Source organism: Hippocampus guttulatus, chromosome 21 (assembly GCF_054856545.1).
Source record: "Hippocampus guttulatus isolate MCC_2025c chromosome 21, RoL_Hgut_1.0, whole genome shotgun sequence".
Taxonomy (NCBI): Eukaryota; Metazoa; Chordata; class Actinopteri; order Syngnathiformes; family Syngnathidae; genus Hippocampus; species Hippocampus guttulatus.
This window is the reverse complement of record NC_141281.1, coordinates 9,864,791-9,886,628: the sequence shown is the minus strand read 5'-3', so window position 1 is coordinate 9,886,628 and position 21,838 is coordinate 9,864,791. Positions and strand designations below refer to the sequence as shown.

The following is a 21,838-nucleotide window of genomic DNA, read 5'->3' as shown; positions in this document are numbered from 1 at the left end:
AAAGAAATTTAAATGATGGCAAACGGGAATACCTCTAATGGTACAGGCAATGGAAAAAACTTGAAAGGAGCTTTGTAAACACACGCACACAAAAAACAAAACAAAAAAACAGGAGATAAATGTGCAGATGGACAAGCAGAGGTAGGTAGAGACACTACGTTTAGACTACATTAGTAATTTGGGGAAACGTTGCATTTGTCAGAGTAGTTTTATTGCAACATTTTTTTTTTTACTGTCAGAAAATGAAATAAATATGTTTAGTATGTTATTTTTGTGAGTAGATGTTCATGCATTGATTAAAAAATAAATCCGAAGTTACTCACCGGTCAGTCGCAACTTTGAGTATTTTTACTTTTTACTTGTACTTGAGTCATACTACTCGGAAGTAACGGTACTTTTACTCCAGATATAATTTGCGACAACTCGACCGGTGTCGTCACAATACCGAAAGTCTGATTTCGAGACTCAACCTGTACTTCGGTGTCAAGACTGAGACACTGTCACAGAAAAAAAAAAAGTACTTTGGTTTTAAGTCAGTGCCTCACGTCACCACAGTGCACTTCCACATGCAAAAACGTACTGCGCGTTTTTACAGACGTGAATAATAAACGGCTTGAATCATGCGTACTTCACATATATTGTTGCTGAACTTACGAAAAATATGAGGTATCTTTTCAGTTTTGGCGGCAAGGTATTCTACTACTTTTCTCGTACTGGTATTCGGTGCTTCACGAAACGCTACCCACCTCTGATGTACAAGCATAAGATGTATGTGTTATAATATTAGAGAGGCAATTTAGAGTTTATGTCGAAGAAGACGGAAAACTGGCTTTTAGAATTGGAATGGATGCTCAAAAAAAATTTTTGTTGTTGTTTTTTTTTTTAAATCCCTACTCGGCTTCTTCCACAACAAATCTTGGTTGCAGGCATTCAAGCCTGTCTCCAAACGTGATGATGAAGCAGTTGAAAAGGTCTTATGGGCTGGGGGGGGGGGGATGCGGTGCCTGAGGGAGCGCTCGGGGGAAGGAGGAGGAAGGGGGTGGTAGGGCGCTGCGGGGGTTGCTGGAGTGGACTCACCACCAGATTTCCGATGACCATGACGAGCATGAAGACGAGGAGGCAGAGCGGCTGTCCGGCGACTTCCATGCAGTCCCACATGGTCTCGATCCACTCGCCGCACAGCACGCGGAACACGATGAGAAAGGAGTGGAAGAAGTCCTTCATGTGCCAGCGAGGCAGCGAGCAGTCTTTGGAGATCTTGCACACGCAGTCCTGAGGGGAAAGCCACCCCGAAGGGAACTCAGTCGGGTGAGAAGGGAATGAGGGGGGGGGGGGGCTTGGGAACGGTTATCTCCCCGGGGACCCGCATTTGCCAATCGTCGAGACCCACTTTACAAAAAGTTCGAACAACAAAGAAATTGTGTTGATTCATTAACGCAACCAATTAATGCCACTGACGTACTTTTTTCAGTGGGTCTCACTCTGTGAAATTTTGTTTGCAAACCGCTGCGTATGAGGTATATGTGCCTTTAAGAGGCGTGGCCTACTGAGTGATGAGCATCCTCTGGAAGCTCAAAAAGTCTTATGTATGCCCCGTATTGTAACTGGACTGTTTGGTTCAATTCCATTTGAGTAGGTTAAGATGCATACTCACAGGGGGTCAAACCCAAGGCCCGGGGCCCAGATCCGGCCCGCCACGTCCTTTGATGTGGCCCGTGAAAGCAAATCACGTGTGTCAACTTCCATGATCCTTGCTCAAATTTGGACCGAAATTGTCAAATTGTCACGTGTCATAAATAATGTTGTTGATTTTGCAAGTTTACACCCACTTAGACAATAATTGAACAAACAGTTGACTGATTTCAAAACTACCAATCCATGTATTTGATTTGTTGTGTACAAGTCATAATACGATGTGACGATTCAACATTTATGTCGGTTTCACTGTCGTAATTAATGGCCCTCCGAGGGAAGATGTAACTCCAAAGTGGCCCAGGACAAAAATGAGTTAGACACCCCTGCTCTAAAGGGTTTATGTCTGGGGATTGACCTTCCAGTTCCATGACAGGATTACAACGTTCTTCTGTCAAAACAGGCCCTAGTCACCTATCCTAAGTTGCTAACCCGATCGTAAAGTCACCAAAACAGGAAATGTGAGGAGAAACACTCAATATAAAACAGAAGTAATGGAGCGTGACTGTAAAATTTTGGGTTCCGAGCCAGCAATTGCGAATTGGTGCGCGGGACACGTGAGGGGTCACCTGGTAGTTCTTGCCAAAGAGCTGCATGCCCACCACGGCAAAGATGAAGACGATGATGGCGAGCACCAGGGTCAGGTTGCCCAGGGCGCCCATCGAGTTGCCGATGATCTTGATGAGCGTGTTCAGGGTCGGCCACGAGCGAGCCAGCTTGAACACGCGCAGCTGACAACGGATGAGGGAGGGACAGAAAAACACAGATGAGATTTTTGTCTTCCGCCTTGCGTGGCGGGTGTTGATGGCGCTATCGCCGCGGGTGTGTGCATGTGTCGGTCACCAGTCGAAAAGATCGGAGCACGCTAAGTCCTTCCACGTCGGACAGCCCGAGCTCCATGAGGCTAAGGCACACGATGATGCTGTCGAAGATGTTCCAGCCCGTTTGGAAGTAGTAGTACGGATCCAGAGCGATGATCTTCAAAACCATCTCTGCTGTGAAGATGCCGGAGAACACCTGAAACGCAGCGAGAACCACAGCGGTGTTACCTCCGCCAGGAAGAGCCTCAGAACTCTTCACACTCTTCGCTTTGTACCCTCCGTTTTTTTTTTTTGGTTCACTGTTATATTTGCCAATATCTGTACTTGTACTGAAGTACCGAGTGTGCGTACTTTTGCCACCCTCTGGAGTCCGAAAAGGCACTGCTGTCAGCTGCAGTCACATGACATGGTGCGCACAGTGCAGCGTCAACACACTTCTTCTTATGTGAAACGCTGCAAACTTTCAAGCCATTGAGGTATGAGAAAACGCCGAGTCATGGCGTCGGGGTGAGAGAGCGCTGCGCAGCTCAATTGTTCACGGGATAAATCTTGTAATCCTCACAGATGTTTCCGTTGCTTTTGAGCCTTTCGGCATCTGTGCGTGTGTGTGTGAGAGAGAGAATGATCATGTCAGGACATGTCAAATAAGTCATTCTTGGGGAAAGCAAAAATCTTTTTTTTAATAATTAAAATCCCCTCACAAACTACTTTTTTTATAATTAAAAAAATATTAAAACAAAACAACCTCACAAACTACTTTTTTAAATAATTAAATACTGAAAAAAACTTCACAAACTACTTTTTTAAAATAATTTAAATAAATATTGAAAAGAAAAACAACCTCACAATCTACTTTATTTTTCTGCTTCGTTCATGTGAGGGACCGTTGTGGCTGTTGCTCAACATGACATGCGTGTGTTGCGTGCGAGTAAGCGTGCACGTGCGGTAACAAGTCGATCGCAGGAGGTTAAGTTGCTTGAAAAGTAGATCTTTGGTCTAAAAAGGTTGGGCACCCCTGCCCTTGAGGTTTAAGAGGAGGGTGCGGCCCTGACATGCATGCATTGTTGCCGGAGTGCGTTACCAGATTTCCAATACTGAGCATGCCGTTGAAGTCGTCGGTCATGGGGTAGTGCTCCATGGCCATGAAGAGCGTGTTAAGGACGATGCAGACGGTAATAGCCAAGTCCAGGAAGGGGTCCATCACCATGATCTTCACCAGACGCTTGACCTTCAGCCACCAGGGGGAGCACTCCCACACCAGGTGGCGATGGGCGAAGGCGTACCAGCACGGGTGGCATTTCTTGTGGGCCTCTTCCAGTTCTGATCGGTTGGGTTACAAAACAAAAAAAAAAGACATTCTAAGCACGCGTCATCCCAATCACATCTAAGGAGAGACTGTTGGGTGAACTGAAGCATCCCTTAAATCGAATTCCAAACAAGCTAATGGCTAGGCTCACCCTCCATGGCGTCCGTCAGGTGGCTGGCGGCGCTGGGCGCTCGGCCCCGACGCTCCGAGCCCAGCGTGGACGCTGGCCGAGGGAGCAGAACCGTGCTGAGCTCCGTGCTTGACGTCGGGACCTGCCAGAACCACAGTCGAGCGATCGTGTCAATGTCACACAACATGTACATCAGGGCGTTGAATCAGCGTCTGCAGCCTCTGTTGCTATGGTGACGCCACTGAGCACAAACACACAGTGACCATTTGACCTGACATGAATCCTCTTTTACGTGTGTGTGTGTGTTCGTGTATTTGTAGGGGGTGTGGGTAAGATAAGCAGATAATGTCTGTAGTTCAACGATTCAGAGAAGTCGGTCCGTGTGTGCGCGTCAGTATTTGTCTACGTGATTTTTTGCACGTGTGTGGCAGCTTCATTAAGTACCCAATCTAATAAGCTTTAATGTGAGGGGTGCTTAACGCTGGCTTTTGATTGAAGCTATCAGAGTGTGCGTGTGTGTGTGCGTGCGCCCATTTCTAAGTGGCCACTTCATTAGGTACACAATCTAATGGGATTTAAGGATGCACTTTATGCTGCCTTTTGATGTCCCAACTGTTGTATCGATCGATTCCGATAAAGTTGCGCGAGTTTGTAGCCTGTAGCGTTCTCAGGTATGCTTGCGTAACATTTCCCGCCCTCCGACGCGACATGACGCAGCATCGTTAAGGTAACGAAAGGTGACCAAAGGTCACTTCCCACGATGCCGCCGCCGCTGCCGCCTCCTCCGTCCTGCCTGCCAGGGGAGGCTGGCGGAAGATAGAGAAAAAAAAAAAAAAAGCCGCCGGCCGCCAGTTGTTTGCCTCTGGTTAGCGGCTAAGGGTCGCCATGGTAACAATTCCGTGGTAACCAAGCTCCATCCGTCCTCATCCGGCTCAGCTGCGAGCCGCGGGATGGAAGCTCGGCACCCACACACAACTTTGCACAATTTACAAGACACTGAGGAGGGGTCAAAGTGGGAAAAGCGTTGACGCGGTCTACCGCAGTGATTTGTCATGACGCAGTTTTGACTGACGTTAAGAACAATAAGAAACCATCGGTTTCAAGCAGCTCCTTTAACCCCACAAAGTACTAAGCTCGCGTGTTCGCTGTTATCGGAGTTGCCCCGCGTGTGCGCGCGTGTGTGTACGCGCGTGTGCTTAGCTCATGATATCAGAGTGCAGCTATGCAAAGTGCTGATTCATAATTCACATGTCTGAGTGTTGGATGGATGCAGTCTCCACAATTGTTTCCACTGTGACAACACACACACGCACGCACGACACAACACTCACACTCACACTCTCCTCCTTGACTTTCTCCATGGTGCAGGCAGGCAGCTGCCCCTGCAGGGGCGGCGGCGAGACCACCCCGTTTTGGTCCATGGCAACAAAAAGCTTCCCGTTGATGTTCAGAGTGGGATAAAATACCTGAAAGTGCATGCGCGCAAATGCAAATACACAAACACACACACACACACACAGGTTAATAGACTAGTGCAGCGTTCGACATTTCATCATGAGGTTCTTGATTCAGTTCTAAAAGGACACAAAATTGGAACCAAGCCATTATTGTGTACGGAATATGGAGGACATTTTTTTTTCCATAGGTTAATTTGTTAATTTGAGTGTATTTAACCGGGTAATGCAATTGTGAACAGAATATGCGTGGTGTGCAGAGAGCGAAGATAGGCTGGGGTCTTAAGCAATGAGTGTTTTTTTTTCTTTTCGGTAAGCATGAACCATGAGTAAAGAATACAGGTATAGATATAAAAATCTTTGCTCGGGTTGTTTTGGGGTCATTTAGCAAAACATAATGGCAGGCCTACTCGCTAGCATCAGTTCAATAGCATGCTGTCCATTTCAGGAGGCCAGCTACTTTGTTTGGCCACCTAATGCCATTTTAGCAATGCCGGGGAGTTTTAAAATTTGGACACCAGACCTGAGAGATGAATTAGCTTAGCGCTAGCTAGAATGAGGCTAGCAGCGATGAAGATGGCTTTAAAATGAGACCAAAGAGAAGAAAACAAACATCCTTTGAAGTTATAATTATCTGAAAAGTTTAACCTTTCCATATGCTACACTCTGATAAATTCGAATTAAATTAATGAGTGATGTAATAGTGTCATGTCCGATACGAGATGTTACCGTTTGATGTTACCTGCGAGTTTCTGCTGGCGGTGCTGTAGGTGCTGGGTCGCCGTTTGGGCCACGGTTGCGTCAGGATCCCACTGAAGGTGCCGCCGCTATACGTCCGTCCCCCGGCGCTCTCCACCACGTCGCCTGGCACGCTGTACTCGTCGTCGGCCATCTCGGCCTCTGAGCCGCGGCTCCTCAGCCGGAAATTAAAGATGGACGACACCTGGCTGCTCCGCCGAGTTCTGGTGGAGAAAGACCGAGCCAGCAGGGGATGGAGGGGCTGGAAAAAGGAAGTGGGTGGGACAGATGTTACCTCCTTATGTCTTAAAGTGACTATCGCCTCCATCTGTGTTAAGACAGACGGAGGCCGTAAAAAAAAAACTCTTCTCGGTGCCCTCACCTTGCTTTCCGTCCCATCCGCCTGTAGCAGCTTCTCCTCAGATAGGTTGGCCTCCACGTCAGCGGCCCCCACCAGGGCTTGACTGCGCCGCCGCTCCTCCATCAGGTCCAGGTGAGGTCCAAAGGGAGACACTTCCGGTGACATCAGCGAGTCAGAGTCCGGGGCTTTCTGTGCGGCTGCCTGGTGGGAGGAGTTAAACGGAGGTAAGTCACGCAGGTCTTGAAGACCGTGTTCAGTGAGTTCAGATTTGTTTCTAAACACGTTTGTGCGGATAGTTGCTTTTTGGGGGGTTGGCGGGTTGAGGGAGCAGGAGTCACCCCTCCCCCACTAAATTAGCGAAGCTAATGATGTAGCACTACCTGCTGCTCCTTCTTCAGACGTTCCACGGCCAGCTGGAACTCGCGCTCCTTCTGGCAGGCCTCGGCAATGGTGGCCTGGTTCTGCTCCTCGTACGCCATGGCCACCACGGCCAGAATGAGGTTGACCAGGTAGAAGGAGCCCAGGAAGATGACCACCACGAAGAACACCATGTAGGTCTTGCCGGCCGAGCGCAGCGTCTGCACGTGACCACGGTTAGCGCCGACGAGCGCGGAGCTACTGCGGATGCGAACGTTACCTGATGGTAGAGGTTCTCCCAATAGTCCTGAGTCATGAGTCGGAAGAGCGACAGGAAGGCCCAGCCGAAGGAGTCGAAACTGGTGTAGCCGTAGTTGGGGTTGCGTCCTGCCTTCAGGCACTCAAAACCATCTGGGCACTTTCTGCGGTACGACAAGATTTAATTGGCTGATGATGATTTGTGACATTCATCCATCCATTTTCTAATCTGCTTTGCCCTCACGAGGGTCGCAGGGGGTGCTGGAGCCTATCCGAGCTATTTTTGGGTCGTATGCGGGGTACACCCTGAACCGGTTGCCAGCCAATCGCAGGGCATACATGGACGAACAAACATTCGCGCTCACAATCACACCTATTGACAAAGTGTTCCATTAACCTTCCATGCGTGTTTTTGGAATGTGGGAGGAAACCGTAGTACCCGGAGAAAAGCCGCGCAGGCACGGGAAGAACATGCAAACTCCACACGGGAAGGCCAGAACCGGACTCGAACCGCGCACCTCTGCACTCTGAGGCGGACGTGCTATCACGGTGTCACTATTTTTGTGAAATGTTAGCGCGCCAACTGCTAGCACGTTAGCATTTAATCAGCTGTCATTAGCTGATGGTGATCAACGGCGGCAGGATGTTATGTAACCAAGAAGAGCAGAGCACACGCAGGAAGTGGGCGGACAGCATCCCCGCCCTCCATCTTCTCCTGACACAAACAACAGCAACGCATCCTCGTTAGGCTCGTAAGTGCCGTGTGACCGGGACCCGCCCACACATGTCACCGTGAGATGGAACATACGGCCAAAATTGATATTCCACATTCGGATCCTATCGCATCCATCGCGGCCCACACAGATGGGCCAACAACATCAGCAAGATGCAGAAAGCTTTAAAACAGCGGTTGGACCATTTTTGCACAACGGACTGCTTTCGAATTGTTGCAATGTGTATTTTCAGGAAGAAAAAAAGAATTGACTTTATAAAAACCGACAATAATGACACAACTAAACAATTTTTGTCACACTGCATCAATGCTCCTACAGCTGTTGTGCCCGCCTTGGTTACGTGATGGCAGCTCATCAGCTTATCAGTACGGCACAAATATTAGTCATTCTATGCAGGGTATAAATAATATAACAGACTGAGTACTTTTATATTGTCTGCCGCTGTCTGTTGCTGAGAGGCTTATAACACCGCAACATACAGTCGATGCTATTTAGCATTAGCATAATGTTAGCAAAGTGAAAGTTATGTAAAGTTTGAGGGCAAAGTTCAACTGGGACTAGAATCCGGTCAACAAAAGCCTCGCTTCACGCCTCTGAAGAAATGAAAAAATATGAAAAAAAAATGAAAAAAATGCTCAAACAGCTCGCAGACATGTGTGGATCATTGTTGTTTGCGAGACGGGAGTACTGCTGAGGCCTGCCAGTAACAGGCAGTCCTTCTTGATGTGATAATAAAAAGCTGAGCAGCAATCAATGCAAATGTACTTTCAAAGTGCTACTAACACAAACATCACAACGTCGATGCTAACACAATACGCTAACTTGCACATTGTGCTGATTTTACAAACGTCGCGTACGCTCACAAAGGGGGGCGGGGGGGGGGGGGGGGTGACCCGCGCACAGACAGACACACACACGCAATGTGATTAATCAGTCGTCAGCTGTCATCTTGACGGCGCCTCGACTGACACCCACCCAGAGCAAGGCCGTGCCGTCTCACACACGCATACACCCGTACGCGTAAACACGCGCACACACACGCACACACGTCACCCTTCCATGTATCCATCTCATACAAGTGAGTCAACATGGTGGCATGTGAGTGTGTCTGATGGCTCCAGTGTGCGTGTGTGTGTGTGTGTGTGTGTGTGTGTGTGAGTGTTAGTGTGCTTAAGGACCTCGAGGACACCCAGAGTGTGTGAGAGATCTGGAAAATGCAGACGGGAGGGCGTGTCCACGTGTGTGCGTGTGCGAGCGTGAGAGGTGTGAGAGTGCGAGAGCCCGCAGTTATCTCTCACACACACCTCGGCCTGTATTAATGGAGGGACGCCACTTCAGCCGCCCAGTCACACTAGAGGGGCCCTCACTTTGTCTCTCACTCACACACATACACAAAGTTGTTTGTGCTGGTGGAGTGTCTCGCATCAAACAATGTTTTGGACTTCATGGAAATGGGGGAGCGCGCGCGCGCATGCGTCTGTTCCCCTGCCATTCCATTTGGTTTCCCGTCTCTCTCTCTCACACAGACACACACACACACACCTTCAATTATAACAGGTAAACTGAGGCCTGATAGGAAGCCAATCCTTAGCATCACTATGGCAACCGTATCCCTGTGGTGGTTGCCGAGGGAGATTGTTTTGTGCCACCTCTGTTGGGAGAAGTGTGGACATGTGCGTGTGTATCTGAGTACACACAATGCAAGCGCACGTGTGTGTATCTCAATGTGTATTTGTACGCGTGCATGTGTGTTAGCTTGCGTGTGCTGTCTGCTTGTATGCAATTGTGAGTACATGAATGCATGCAAGCGTGCATGTATGCACGTGTTTGTGTGTGTGTGTGTGTGTGTGTGTATATCTTTGGACGTTAGTGTGTTTGTTGCACATGCACTTAAATGATACGTGTGCACAAGGTGTGGCACATGATGACATTGAAAAAGAAGACGAGCAAGCTTGCATTAGCATGTCGTGACCCTGGTGTCAGGTGACGCTTCAAACTTTTTCTTGATTTTTACCTCCCGGCTCAGCAGTTTCCAAGGGGTCAGAGGTCATCAATCTCTTAGTGGAAACAGAACTGGGTACAGCGGGGTCGACGGTCGACCTGGGTGGAGGTTAAAAGTGGCCTCGTGGAGGTCAGAGTGGTTTCTACTTGTGTTGAATGTCTGACGAGTGACATCAGCAGGGGGCTCCTGAAATAGCCTCTGGAGCCGGGGGAGTCAGACACTTGTTAGCGATGACTGCAGCGCTTTGATGGCTAACGCTAACGCTAATGAGCGAGCGACACACATGAACAATCACACTCGGCTATAGTCTGCGAGCTTGGGAACAAACGGCCTGATGACTGAGCACAAACACACACACTCACACAAAGACACAAAACGAGTGTGCATGTGCACAACACGCAGACACACACACACACACACACACACACACACACACACACACACACACACACACACAGGGCAAAGCATGCTGGGAACGTCAAGGACAAATAAGATAAGGTTTCAGCTCGTCTCGCTCAGAAAAATCAAATCAAATTTGCCGTCTGATGGCGAAGCTTTAAAGCATTTAAATGTAACTTAAAACTTTAAGTGGCGTCCCATCTTTTGCCAACAAATCACACGTGTCTTTGGATCGGATGCCAAAGTGCAAATGTGGTCTGGAACATGTTGGTTGGATGTGCTTGGTGTGGCGAAAACACTCCCCAAATCTTGTAGAAGATTTTCCCAGAGGAGGCACCGCTGTCCCGATACTTTTGTCCACTTGGGGTATTTAAAGTTCAGCATGTGACAGCTGGACTGAAACAACATGCTAACCAATTAGCGCTTAGCTGGCGGAGTGGCGGGAACATCAGGAGGCTGTGTTTGTCTGCGTGTGTGTGTGTGTGTGTGTGTGTGTTTCAGTTGATCATAAGCAATGACATACACAATCAGAGGGTCTGAGTGGCTCAAATGTCAGCGGGCAGAAAAGGTCAGAAACAGTTTCTGCTGTCAGACATCTTGCTCGTCAAGTTGATCCTTTAGCTTTAGCAATTAGCATCAACGCACAAACGTCCATTCAGACTCTGTTTGTCGTGCGATCGAGCGGCCTGGCCGCCGCCGAGGCAGTGCCAAGGACAAGGGCGGCAGGCTGTCAATCATTATGCCAGCATGAATGTGATTGGCTGCAATCAAACTGTGCGGGCGGGACTAAACCACAACAGACCTTCGGACGCTCTCACAACGTGGCGGCAAAAACTGTCAACCCAACAACTACAACATATACTCCAGTACTGGTGCTACAACACTGAGAATGATACTGACACTGATACTGATAAAAGTACAGATATTGATACTGCTAGGGCTATCGTTCTTTTACTGCTAATACAATCACAACTGGTACGGGTATTCATACTGGTGTTGTTATTGATACTGGTACGCCTACTGATACCACTATGCCTACTGGTATTGCCGTTATATTGGTACGGATATTGATTCTGGGACTATTTCTACTTTTAATAAGTTTGATACTGGTACTTCTAATATTATGATACTGGGACTCTTGCTAATACGGATACTTTCATAGCTACTGGTACTGACAATGATGCTAGTTCTACTACTCGTACTTTTATTGGTACGAGTATTTCTACTTGTAATGATACTGCGACTGTACTGCTACTGAAATTGACACTAGTGTTTTTACTAGCATTGGTACTCGTCCCCAGGACTGCTATTGTCGCTTGTGGAGGTACTGATATTGGTGCTAGTACTGTACGGGTACTGTTCTAGAATGTGACAAATGCTAATGAGAAGGATTCTAATGTTAGCTGAATGGATGTCCAGGGAAAAAGGTGAAATGAATACATAATAATAATAATCTTGTTTCTATTTCTTTCCATGGTTCAGAGTTTTTTTGTTTTGTTTTGGGTTTTTTTTTAGCTTTGTGCGCGTGCAGACAAACGCACACGTACACACACGTACGCACGCGCCCGCAGAACCGCCACACAGCTTGGTGGAAGCCTCTTTGGCATGTTTGGCTGTACATGTAAAAGACATCACATGGTTAGACTCCCGCAAAGCTCGCAGTGCGCACCCAGCACACAAACACACACACAAACACGCACCCACACACGCACACACACACTAAAAATAAACAACCATTTAGAAAAATGTTTTGGTGTTGTTGCATTTGAGCTATTGATCTGTGTAGCTTTTAACATAATGTTGTATGGTACAAGTGCAAACTAGGAACAAACACACATGCCCCCCCGCCCCCACACACAAACTGGAGTGGCGACCACCAGCAGAGAAGGCGGCTAATGGAATAACGAATATGGCCCATACGACGCTCGTTCCAGGAACGTCAACCCCCCGCCCTCGGCCATAATTCTCTTCGAACTGCTGGCATGGCAGCTCACCGCACAAAACCAGAAAGACCGGTCGCTACGGATTATTTGTGTTCTGTGATTGGAAAGCGACCAGTCAATGGTGCATACCTCTCTCCCATAGTCCGCCGGGATGGACTCAAGCTCACCCAGTGACCCTAACCAGGACAAGTGCTATAGAAAATGCATGGACGGATGCTCATTTACGTAATAACAATGATGATGATGATGAATTAGTGCCGAGCTCAGCGAGCGATCGCAGCAAGTATGTCGCAGCGGCTTAGCTCAGTGACCTTTGCCCCCGGGGGCGGCCGTAGCGGCCTGGTGCGTGCGGCGCCCGGTCGCAGGGAGCCAGCAGCGGCGGCGGCATCAGCGTCACTGTCAGCGCCGGTCGTGTGCGACGACACGCGACACAGCAAGTGCAGGGGAGCGCTTTTGCAACACCTGCAACTACACCACCGGGTTGATGACTGGCGTCGCCATGGTGACCGCAACCAACACATCCTCAGTTAGGAGGCTGCTGCTGCTTTCATCATCTGGCCGATGGAGGCGAGACATCCAATTTGGAAAGCGTTTCTCAGTTTTTGTTTGTATCTCCATACGTTGGACTTTCCACCATTTTTGGAGAGATCGATCTCGGTCTCATCAGTCCATAAAACTTCCCATGTCTGTACTTTTTTAAATATATTTTTTTGCAGCCTTCCACTTGTTTTTGCTGATGAGTGGTTTGCATCTCATAATGGTCGCAGCAGAATGACTTCAGAAGTCTATAAAACATAACGTACATCAGCACGAATTCAAAGTGGGATTTTAGAACTGTGAGACGGATAAGCTAGCGTGCTGCTCGGCATCTCTCCCTTGAAGGCAAGTGGAGTTTTTTCCCTGTTACTTTTCGCTTGTTTGCACGTTTTCATTCATTTCTATTCATTCATTCCCCTTTTGTTCTTTTTTTTCGCTCCATCTGTTTGCTCCGCTTCCTGCCATCTGCTCCTCTTCCTCTTCACCTCCACGTTAGCTGGTTGTTGCTCCTTCATCTCCTTCGCTACTTTGCTTCCTTCTCGTCTTTTCTCAACTCAAGTTTGCCCCCCATAGCCGTCTTCTACTTCATCATGTTCTCCGTCCATCCTCCTTTCCGCCTCACCTCACCTGAACCTCCGTCCTCTCCCGACTCTCCCGTGGCAAGCTCGCGTTAGCCTGCGAGCTATGTGTTAGCATCCTGAAATGGTTTCATGCGGCGCGGTTGGCCGGCTAGCTGGAGGCTAATACACGCACGCGCACACATTCGCATACACGCACACGTTCGCATACACGCACACGTGCATGATGCTGTTCTGATAGCGGTGTCATTCAGAGTGTCAGCTTCCCGCTCTCAGCGTCAACACTGAGCGTCGATTCTTGTCCGTCCTAAAGCCGCATTTCACATGAACCCGCGGCGTGGCACACTCGCACTCAGTCGGCGCAAAATTGACTTACTTTATTTTCGTGATTATTTTGACTGACGGGATGCCGCTGCCGAGGTGGACTCACCCTGCGTCGCTGCTGTTGCCGCAGATCAAGGCATCCTTGGCACCTTCCACCTTGTAAAAGTTTTCTGCAAGAGAGAATAACAACAAAATTAATCAAATACAATTTTATAATACATAACATATTTTATGGTAAAAAAAATAACTAAAAAAATAGCAATATCGCATGACTGTAACTTTTATGGTCATTTCTGTTAGCCCATCAATTGCATTTCCCATTATACGTTAGCATTAAGCTAGCAGCTAGCTTTCGTCATCGTAATAGACTACCATTTCTTGATGACAAAAAGAGAACAGGTGCTAAGAAATACATTTAAAAAAAGTCTCTTCCAAAAATTTTTAAGTAGAAGGGTTAAAGTTTTCTTAAAAAAAAAAAAAAAAGTTCCAGCAAGCGGCAATGTGAAAGCCACGCACGGAGATGGTGCCTAACATTGTCTCCAGTCACTTCCCCTTCAGTGGCAGCCGGTTCGCGTGAGTGGGCGGCTCAGACGCGGAGGATGCCGCTGATAGCGCGATGAAAGCCGGCGTTTTATTGTGAAAAGTCATTCCCGTGTGAGGCGGAGTTGCATAAGAAGACGCCAAACTCTGACCTTAAAAGCTAGCTTGACATTTTCATCCACTTGCCTCATGGGAACAACTTTCAGCACGCTCATCTTTTATTCAGCACACGAACGCACCACATACACATGAACAACACAACATTCATCCCACACATAAGTAATCAGGAAGGCGAAAGACACTTTCTGCAAAATATTTTTTTCCCAACACCAACACGTTAACTACTTTACAGTGAGTTTAATTGTGGCGGGACATGTGGTATATCAAAAACTGCAAAACGCTTAAATGGACGAGTTTTATTGTGGCAGGACAGATGTGATGTAGAATCAAACTTTACATAAAAGCTACTAGGTTACTTTTATTGTTGTAGGACAGGTGCCACGTCAAAAACAAACTACATGACCCTAAAAGATGAGTTTTATGGCAATGAAAAGAGGTATATCTATTGTTACGGGAAAACTTTTATTCTGGCGGGACAGGCAAGGTAGATGTTACTGGGCTATTGATCAGCATAGTGACTGGGCTCTCGGGTTTCACGGCAGCTTTTAGAGGGTCGATAGAGACGCCTGCGGGGATGCTTTCCTGCTCGTTTGTTTGTTGGTTTGTTTGCTTGCTTTGTTGGTTTGTGACGGGTGGAGACACAAATAGCAGCAGCATTAGCATCCAGCTACATTAGCATCTGGCGCCATGCGCACACGAAGTCGGGAAGGCGAGCGCGAGGGCCAGGAAAATCGAACACTAGGGTTGGGGTTATTTCACAACAAAATAAAAGAAGCTGAAGTACAATGCGCCTTTTGCAAAGTACAAAGTAACAAAACTGCACGTTGACGATAAAATGAACATTGTTAGCTAATTTAACATTTAGCAGCCTACCAATGCTAATTAGAGTGAATTATAATCCTTCCACAAGATAGACACAGCCACTGGTCCACTTTCAATCCCTTTGAACAAGGGTTACAAAATACCAAAAGAACAAGCCCATTCTTTGACGACCTGCTAATCACCTCAACTGACGCCATCAACATTTAGCCAGCTAACAGCTAGACAATTCTAACATTCTCATTTGCTGACTTTCATGTCATTCAACAGGGCTGGCCCACCTTTTCAAGACACACAAACACACAGTCGATGTCACAGATACTACGGTGGCGAAAAAGAGGATGGTGACCCCACATGAACAAAAAATAACACCTGCGCTCACATGCATATATAGCATTTTGCTATTACTTTGGAAAGCTGGGCACTCACCCTCGTCGCTGGTGAAGTGTCTCATGGACGTCCACGTCTTGTTGTTGCAGAAGAAGGACGCGTTGGCGGGCAGGCTGTCGTTGACGCAGTGCGCCGTGCTGCGGACGCACTTCTGACGAAGGTTTCCCATGAAGAGCTGCAGGCCGATGAGCGCGAACACGCTCAGGCAGAAGACAGTCAAGATCATGACATCGGCCAGTTTCTTCACCGACTGGATCAGGGCGCCCACGATGGTCTTCAGGCCTTATGGAGGGAACGCGGGGTTAGAATGCTGCCCATAGCTAATGGCGAAGAGCAACAGAACAATTGAAAACAAATGCTCACGTACATTCTAGTCGTGCAACAAAGAAAAAGGCTGTGGATGGAATCACTCTCTGCCCTCATTAAAAAAAAAAAAAAATCCCAATATGGTGATTAGGGAGTAGGAATGAGTGAATGGTTCCCAACACAGCCCAGAGAGTAGCAAGCTAAGAAAACCAAAAGTTGAATGGAGGCAACTGGACTGTTTTTGGTTGATTTTTCACCTTTAATAGGGGGACTATGCACTTAAAATTTCAACATGAACAATTTTTGGGGGGTTAAAAATGAAACCTCTACAACAAACAACCCTCCCGTTGCCTCCATTAATTTTTTGGGTTGATTTCCATGACTTACATGACTGAAAAATCAATACAGACAAGCTAGCAAAAGCGCTTTGGACAGATGCAACATGAAGAAGGAAAGGAAATACGCGGGAAGAAAACATGGAGGAAGAATCCTGATCGGAGTCAATCACATGCACTTTTATTCTGGGCATTTTGAATCAAAAGATGCGCTTAGATGCTAACAAATCTCAAAAGTGTAGCGCTCGTAACTTTTTTGAAGTCGCACAATGATGTGTTGCTACAACCTTTGTTATTTAGCAAGGGGTATAGTAGACGTCATGCCGTTAACGCGACGTTCTAACGCTACGTGCTAACATACTAAGCGGAGGCACACGAAGGTCAGCTAGCGTTGGTGTGCACGGTTTTTAAACGTACTGTACATTTTGACGTACGTTGTTATGGAGGTGAGGGGAGGGGCGCGCTCACCTGGGATGACTGAGATGGTTTTGAGCGCTCGCAGCACCCTGAACGTCCGCAATGCCGACACATTACCCAGGTCGACAAACTCAGTGACATATCTGCAACAAGGCCAGACGACACAAAGACACACAAGAAGGCGTCACGCACGGACACACAAACACGCACACACCAGTGGACAATCCGCCGACGAGACGGACGCGCGCGCGGGACGCCACCCGGAGGGCTGACACCATGGAAAGCCCAGCTTAATTGAGTACTAATAGGCCGAGGAGGCAGTAGTAGTCGAAAAAAAACAAATTCTACTATGCGCTGAGTCTCACTACTATTGACTAAGAGCGGACTAGTACAGGGACCTTGACCTGGATTTCAAGGATGTGGTTATAAATGCTCATCTCGCCTCTTCGTAAAACGCGCATGGCGCGACTATGCTTGGCTACAAACACCCTTCGGCTGACTTCCTGTTTTCAGCTCCCTGCTGTGATTCTTCTTCGGTTGTCCTGCGGCCGTGGGGAAACGGTGAGGGTACGGGGACTGAACACACACACACGGGGGCTGGGACACGGGAAGACGTTTACGACCACACTGCGATGGCGAGCGTTTCCTTGGTAGGTGTGGACCCCCAACCCGCCCGTCCGGTTGGGTGGGCTGTCGGGCTCCGGTGGTGATCTTACCTGGGATGACCGAGATGGTTTTCAGGGCTCTCAGGACTCGAAAGGTTCTCAGCGCCTGCAGGTTTCCTACTTTGATAAACTCTGTTAACAGCCTGCAGGGGGCAGTGTGGTGCGTGCAGCAGCGACAACGATGACAACAGAAGAAGACAAAACAGAACGTCTCTATTGGACACACTCGGTTAATTGTATCAGTTGTAGAAATGACGGACAGCAAGCGCCGATTTAAGAGCCGCCCTAAAATGAACAAATTAGAATTAATACGATATCATTGATCGGGTGAATAGCCACGGAAGTGAAAATTCTGAAGCAACCCGAACACCGATCGCTGCGTGGCCTTCTGGTCTGGCGAGTGCAAACAGCGCCGGAGAGAGCTCATCCAGTATTTCTCCCTCTTGACAGCAGATTGATTGAATTAGTGCGTGGGGTTGGGCGTGCTGATGCCGGCGGTGCTGTGGCAGTAAAAGCTTCACTTTGAATTTTTTATTTTATTTTTTTAAGTCTCACGCAAACGTGTCATATGTGACTTTTTACTTTGACTTCGGGGCACTTTGTCACCTCATCATTGTTGAGGCCTTCTTTCGATTCAGTTTTCTCTTCCAACTTTACCGGCACGTACGCGAGAACTCCATATATGAAAAAAAAAAAAGACATGTCATTTAACACTGACTGTCGTGTGACACTAGCCGTTACATGACAAGATCATGTGACTGCTGCCATGTCAAGGTGTCATGTGACACGGTCACAAACTGTCATGTGACACTGACCGGCGTCACGCGTTGTCGTCACGCCACTACGATTGTGTGACGCCGTCACGTGACACAATCGTGACATTGACGACGGTCATGTGATGCCCCGCCATATGTGTTGGTATCACGAGACGGTCATGTGACCCCACCGTGTTAACGCAAACCACCGCGCTGTTACTGCCAGCCATGTAACGGCCGTTACGGCGGCGGCGAAGGGGCGGAGCAACGTGTGTTGATTGAGGGGGGAAGAAGGGTGTTCATTAACGCTGTTGCCGTGGCGATTGTGACTCACTGGGAAGGGACGAAAGCATCGTTCGGTCTGTATGAGCGCGCGTTGGTGTGTACATGTCCGTGTCCAGAGGGGTGTGTCTATTTACTGACATCACTCTGCTTTTAATAAAGCTTGAGGTGACGTTTCAGGGGCACAGAGTGTGTGTGTGTGTGTGTGTGTGTGTGTGTGTGTGTGTGTGTGTGTGTGTGTGTGTGTGTGTGCGTGCTAATATGTGACTTATGTGTCCCTGTACCAGTAAAGATCCATCTGACTGCAGTATGGCCCACGGGTCAAGGACGTGCACCCGCTGACATTGTGTGCTTGTGTGTGTGTATGCAGTGTGCGCAAATGTGTGTGTGTGTGTGTGTGTGTTCCTGATGAAATAAGAGCAGACGATGGAGAGTCATTAAAGCTCGAAGTGAGGTTGGACATAACCCAGAATTCCAGTTCATTACGCTACGTTTTGTGAACTTTTGTCACGAGTTTGATGACAAATCAAAGTGATTTTGTAATATCGACTCAAACTTTGCTTGATTTACATCCCCAAGTGATTTTATTGATTTCTTTTCCGTCTCTTATCCGGGATGAATGGTTACATGTCATAAAGCAGGCGGCAGATGTGATGTTAATAGCGGGTTTGTCCTTTAGGAGCGGCCGTTTTTCGATGGAGGGGGGACCGGCGCGGGCGGTCTCGGGGGGTGGGTAGCCTGATGCTGGAGCGCGGGGGCACGAGGGCACCTTTATCAAGACACTTTGATTTAGCCAGCGGAGGCGGTGGTGATCCTTTAGACGCACAAACCCTGGGCTTAGTACGGTGGGGGTCAACTATTGATCTGATCACCTGGTTGTGATCGTTTATCTTCCAGGTGGCGGCAGTGGTGGCTGCGGTGGGTCTCGCGCTTGCTTGGCCTCTCTCGTTTGATTGATTGCCACCTGATCACCGAAGCAAGCTGATGGATTATCCATCAGTCACTCAATTAGCGAAGTGGAAGGGTGGTGCTCTTCTTCTTTTGCGGGCCTACGCTGGAACGTATCCAAGTAGAAATATTTCAATTTATGTATGTGTCGATCGAAGGGGTCCAAAGCAAGGTTATAAGAGTGCTGGATTTTTTATTACAGTTATTAAATTTTTTTTCCTGCTTTGACTTTGGGTTAGTTTGTTTTTTAAAGCGGGTTAGATTAAAAAAAAGGTCATTCCCCACATTGAATTGTGATAGGGAAAACAATGGCGTTGAAATAGAAGATAGGACGTGAATTTTTACAGTCCAAATCAAAATGTAGCAGACTCAAACAAAATCAAAATGTCACATAAAACTTTGAATTCAAATTGTAAATGAAGTTATCAGGCAATCCCGTAATTCAACAACTGGACTTTTGTTGGTTGGTAAAGATGTTTCACCTGGCATGAGGTCATTGTGCGCTTTACCGTGACGACAGTATGTATGTACTTCCACTTGAGTACATTCGTCCCCTCTGGCCATGGCCAGTGCTCAGCTGACTCAACCTCATTAAAAGTTTTCCCTGCTGACAGCAGACTTCTTCCCAACGCTGTAAACATGCCCGCGCCGGGCCTCCCGATGTCTAAAGCTAGCCGCTTGACACAACTCAACTATTTAGAGCTCAATTTTCAATGAGTGTCGCAAACGCCGGGCAGAATGGTTTGGTGTGCGTGCCGCCAACCGATTAAAAAAAAACAAAATTAAAAGGCATGGCTTTCATTGGCCACGGTTGTGACCACTCCCACAATTGCGTAGCCCTCCCTTTTGCAGATGTGTTGCCACGTAGACGGGTTGAGTGTGGTGACGTTGCATAAGTTACTCACGCCATGACGATGACGCTGAAGTCCAGCCAGTTCCAAGGGTCCCGCAGGAAGGTGAAGCGTCCCACGCAGAAACCCCTCGCCAAGATCTTGATAAGAGACTCAAAGGTGTAGATGCCCGTGAAAGTGTACCTGGAGGTCAGGGGGGGAACCACTTGAGACGACACTTGAAAGAAGACTCATCCAGAGCAGTGGTTCTCAAACTGGGGTCAGCTGCTAGTTACTAAAGAACCGACACAGCTAACGTTTTTGTTTGTGAAAGAAAAAAAAAAAAAAAAAGAGTATTCGTTAGGTTTTTTTGGTCGCTTCGGTGCTTATATTGCCAGTCAAAGTGTCGGGCAATCTGTGAAACTCCGCTTTGAAAATGGCCGTTCATGAATACAATATTGGGATTTTTATATTATGGACTGAGATAGTTCCCTAAAATATCGACTTGATCGCAAGAGTTTGAGAACCTCTGGTCTATGGAATTTCATGTTCGGGTCACATGTACTCACTCGACATATTTGGCCCAGGTGGCGGGCTCGGACATGGCCATGAAGCAGCAGTTGGTCAGGATGGTGCACATGATGAACAAACTGAACAACGTGACGCGCTTAAGGAACACAACAAAATGGCCGTCTTATCATTCGGGTATGTCTTCCGCAATCCTCGATATCCATCTTGTAGTCTGGGAATTACAACATAACTGTCTTACTAGTCAGACTTTTTCCCTACTGAATGACATTTCACACAGTTTGGCATACGAGCAGCGCAGTTAAATGTTACTAGTGAGGCAAAATTGTGTACTAGTGACATTTGTGTGCCACTTGTGCTACAAGTGAAGCGCAAGTTAACTTTAGCTAAATTTAGCTAGCACCTCGCTGGTGGTTTATTGCATACTAGTAAAGTAGAACAAATGATACAAATGAATGCGAAATGACTTACGAGTACACAGATCTGAAGGATTTCGACTCAATGTTCGTTTGGGTTTTCCACGTCGGCAGCGAAATGCCACCTCCACCTGACTTGTTGTGGAGGAAGTGGGCGGGGGCGGGCCGAGCTGTCAATCAGGCTAAAAATGAATCTTAATTACGGTCATTTAGCGCGAGGAACAAACTCCTCGCGTGACACTTTGAGCGGCGGCCGGTCAGATAAACCACGCGGGCGGCTAATTATGGCATAATGACAGGTCGCCGTCAAGGACCTCCCGGGCCACCGTAGCTGTGATGTCATTACGCCGCCCACGGCCCTCCACAGGAGCAATCTTTCTTTCTCTGCCCTATTCTGAAGGAGGACTTCCTAACCAGCAGTCTGGAAGTCAGTATTCGTCTATATATGCGTGCTGATGTTGACTGGCGACCATTCCTTTCTTTGGGTATATGTGCCGTGCGCTGTGGCGTCGGGTGGTGCCACATGCTGCCAGGCGTCTGACCTAAGGGCCCGTCGTCTGATGCCCTACGAGGCCTCATGGGGCGCCAGGATCAAAGGTGACACTTGAGTGCGACATGAAGCACACAATCGCCTAATAACTGTGCGTGCGTGCGTGTGTGTGTCTGTGTCACAGAACAGCTTGTCATGGTGGCGCCGCGCCGGTGGGCCAAAATCCAGAAGGCTCTTGGTCACACACAGACACTCATAAAAAACTCCGAGCATCCACTTCATCAGGACACCCCCCGCCCCCCCATCCCTCGCTCTGCCTTCCCCCTATCCCCCCCCCCACTCCCCTACCCACACAAAATCAGC

At 48.0% G+C, this 21,838-nt stretch overlaps 1 protein-coding gene across 1 annotated transcript in view; it reads right to left on the bottom strand.

Annotated features, from left to right (window-relative positions):
• Positions 1-21,838, bottom strand: part of LOC147187068 (sodium channel protein type 5 subunit alpha-like) — a 53,816-nt gene that overhangs the window by 15,801 nt on the left and 16,177 nt on the right. Inside the window, exons 5-19 of the mRNA XM_086101387.1 lie at positions 20,611-20,708; positions 20,117-20,245; positions 16,613-16,704; positions 15,543-15,785; positions 13,741-13,804; positions 7,140-7,281; positions 6,883-7,080; positions 6,524-6,703; positions 6,146-6,403; positions 5,287-5,415; positions 3,971-4,091; positions 3,595-3,833; positions 2,536-2,709; positions 2,262-2,423; positions 1,078-1,272 (exon numbers count right to left, since the gene is read on the bottom strand). Of these exons, the coding sequence (XP_085957513.1) occupies positions 1,078-1,272; positions 2,262-2,423; positions 2,536-2,709; positions 3,595-3,833; positions 3,971-4,091; positions 5,287-5,415; positions 6,146-6,403; positions 6,524-6,703; positions 6,883-7,080; positions 7,140-7,281; positions 13,741-13,804; positions 15,543-15,785; positions 16,613-16,704; positions 20,117-20,245; positions 20,611-20,708 (2,424 nt within the window). The remainder of the gene's footprint in view (positions 1-1,077; positions 1,273-2,261; positions 2,424-2,535; positions 2,710-3,594; positions 3,834-3,970; positions 4,092-5,286; positions 5,416-6,145; positions 6,404-6,523; positions 6,704-6,882; positions 7,081-7,139; positions 7,282-13,740; positions 13,805-15,542; positions 15,786-16,612; positions 16,705-20,116; positions 20,246-20,610; positions 20,709-21,838) is intronic.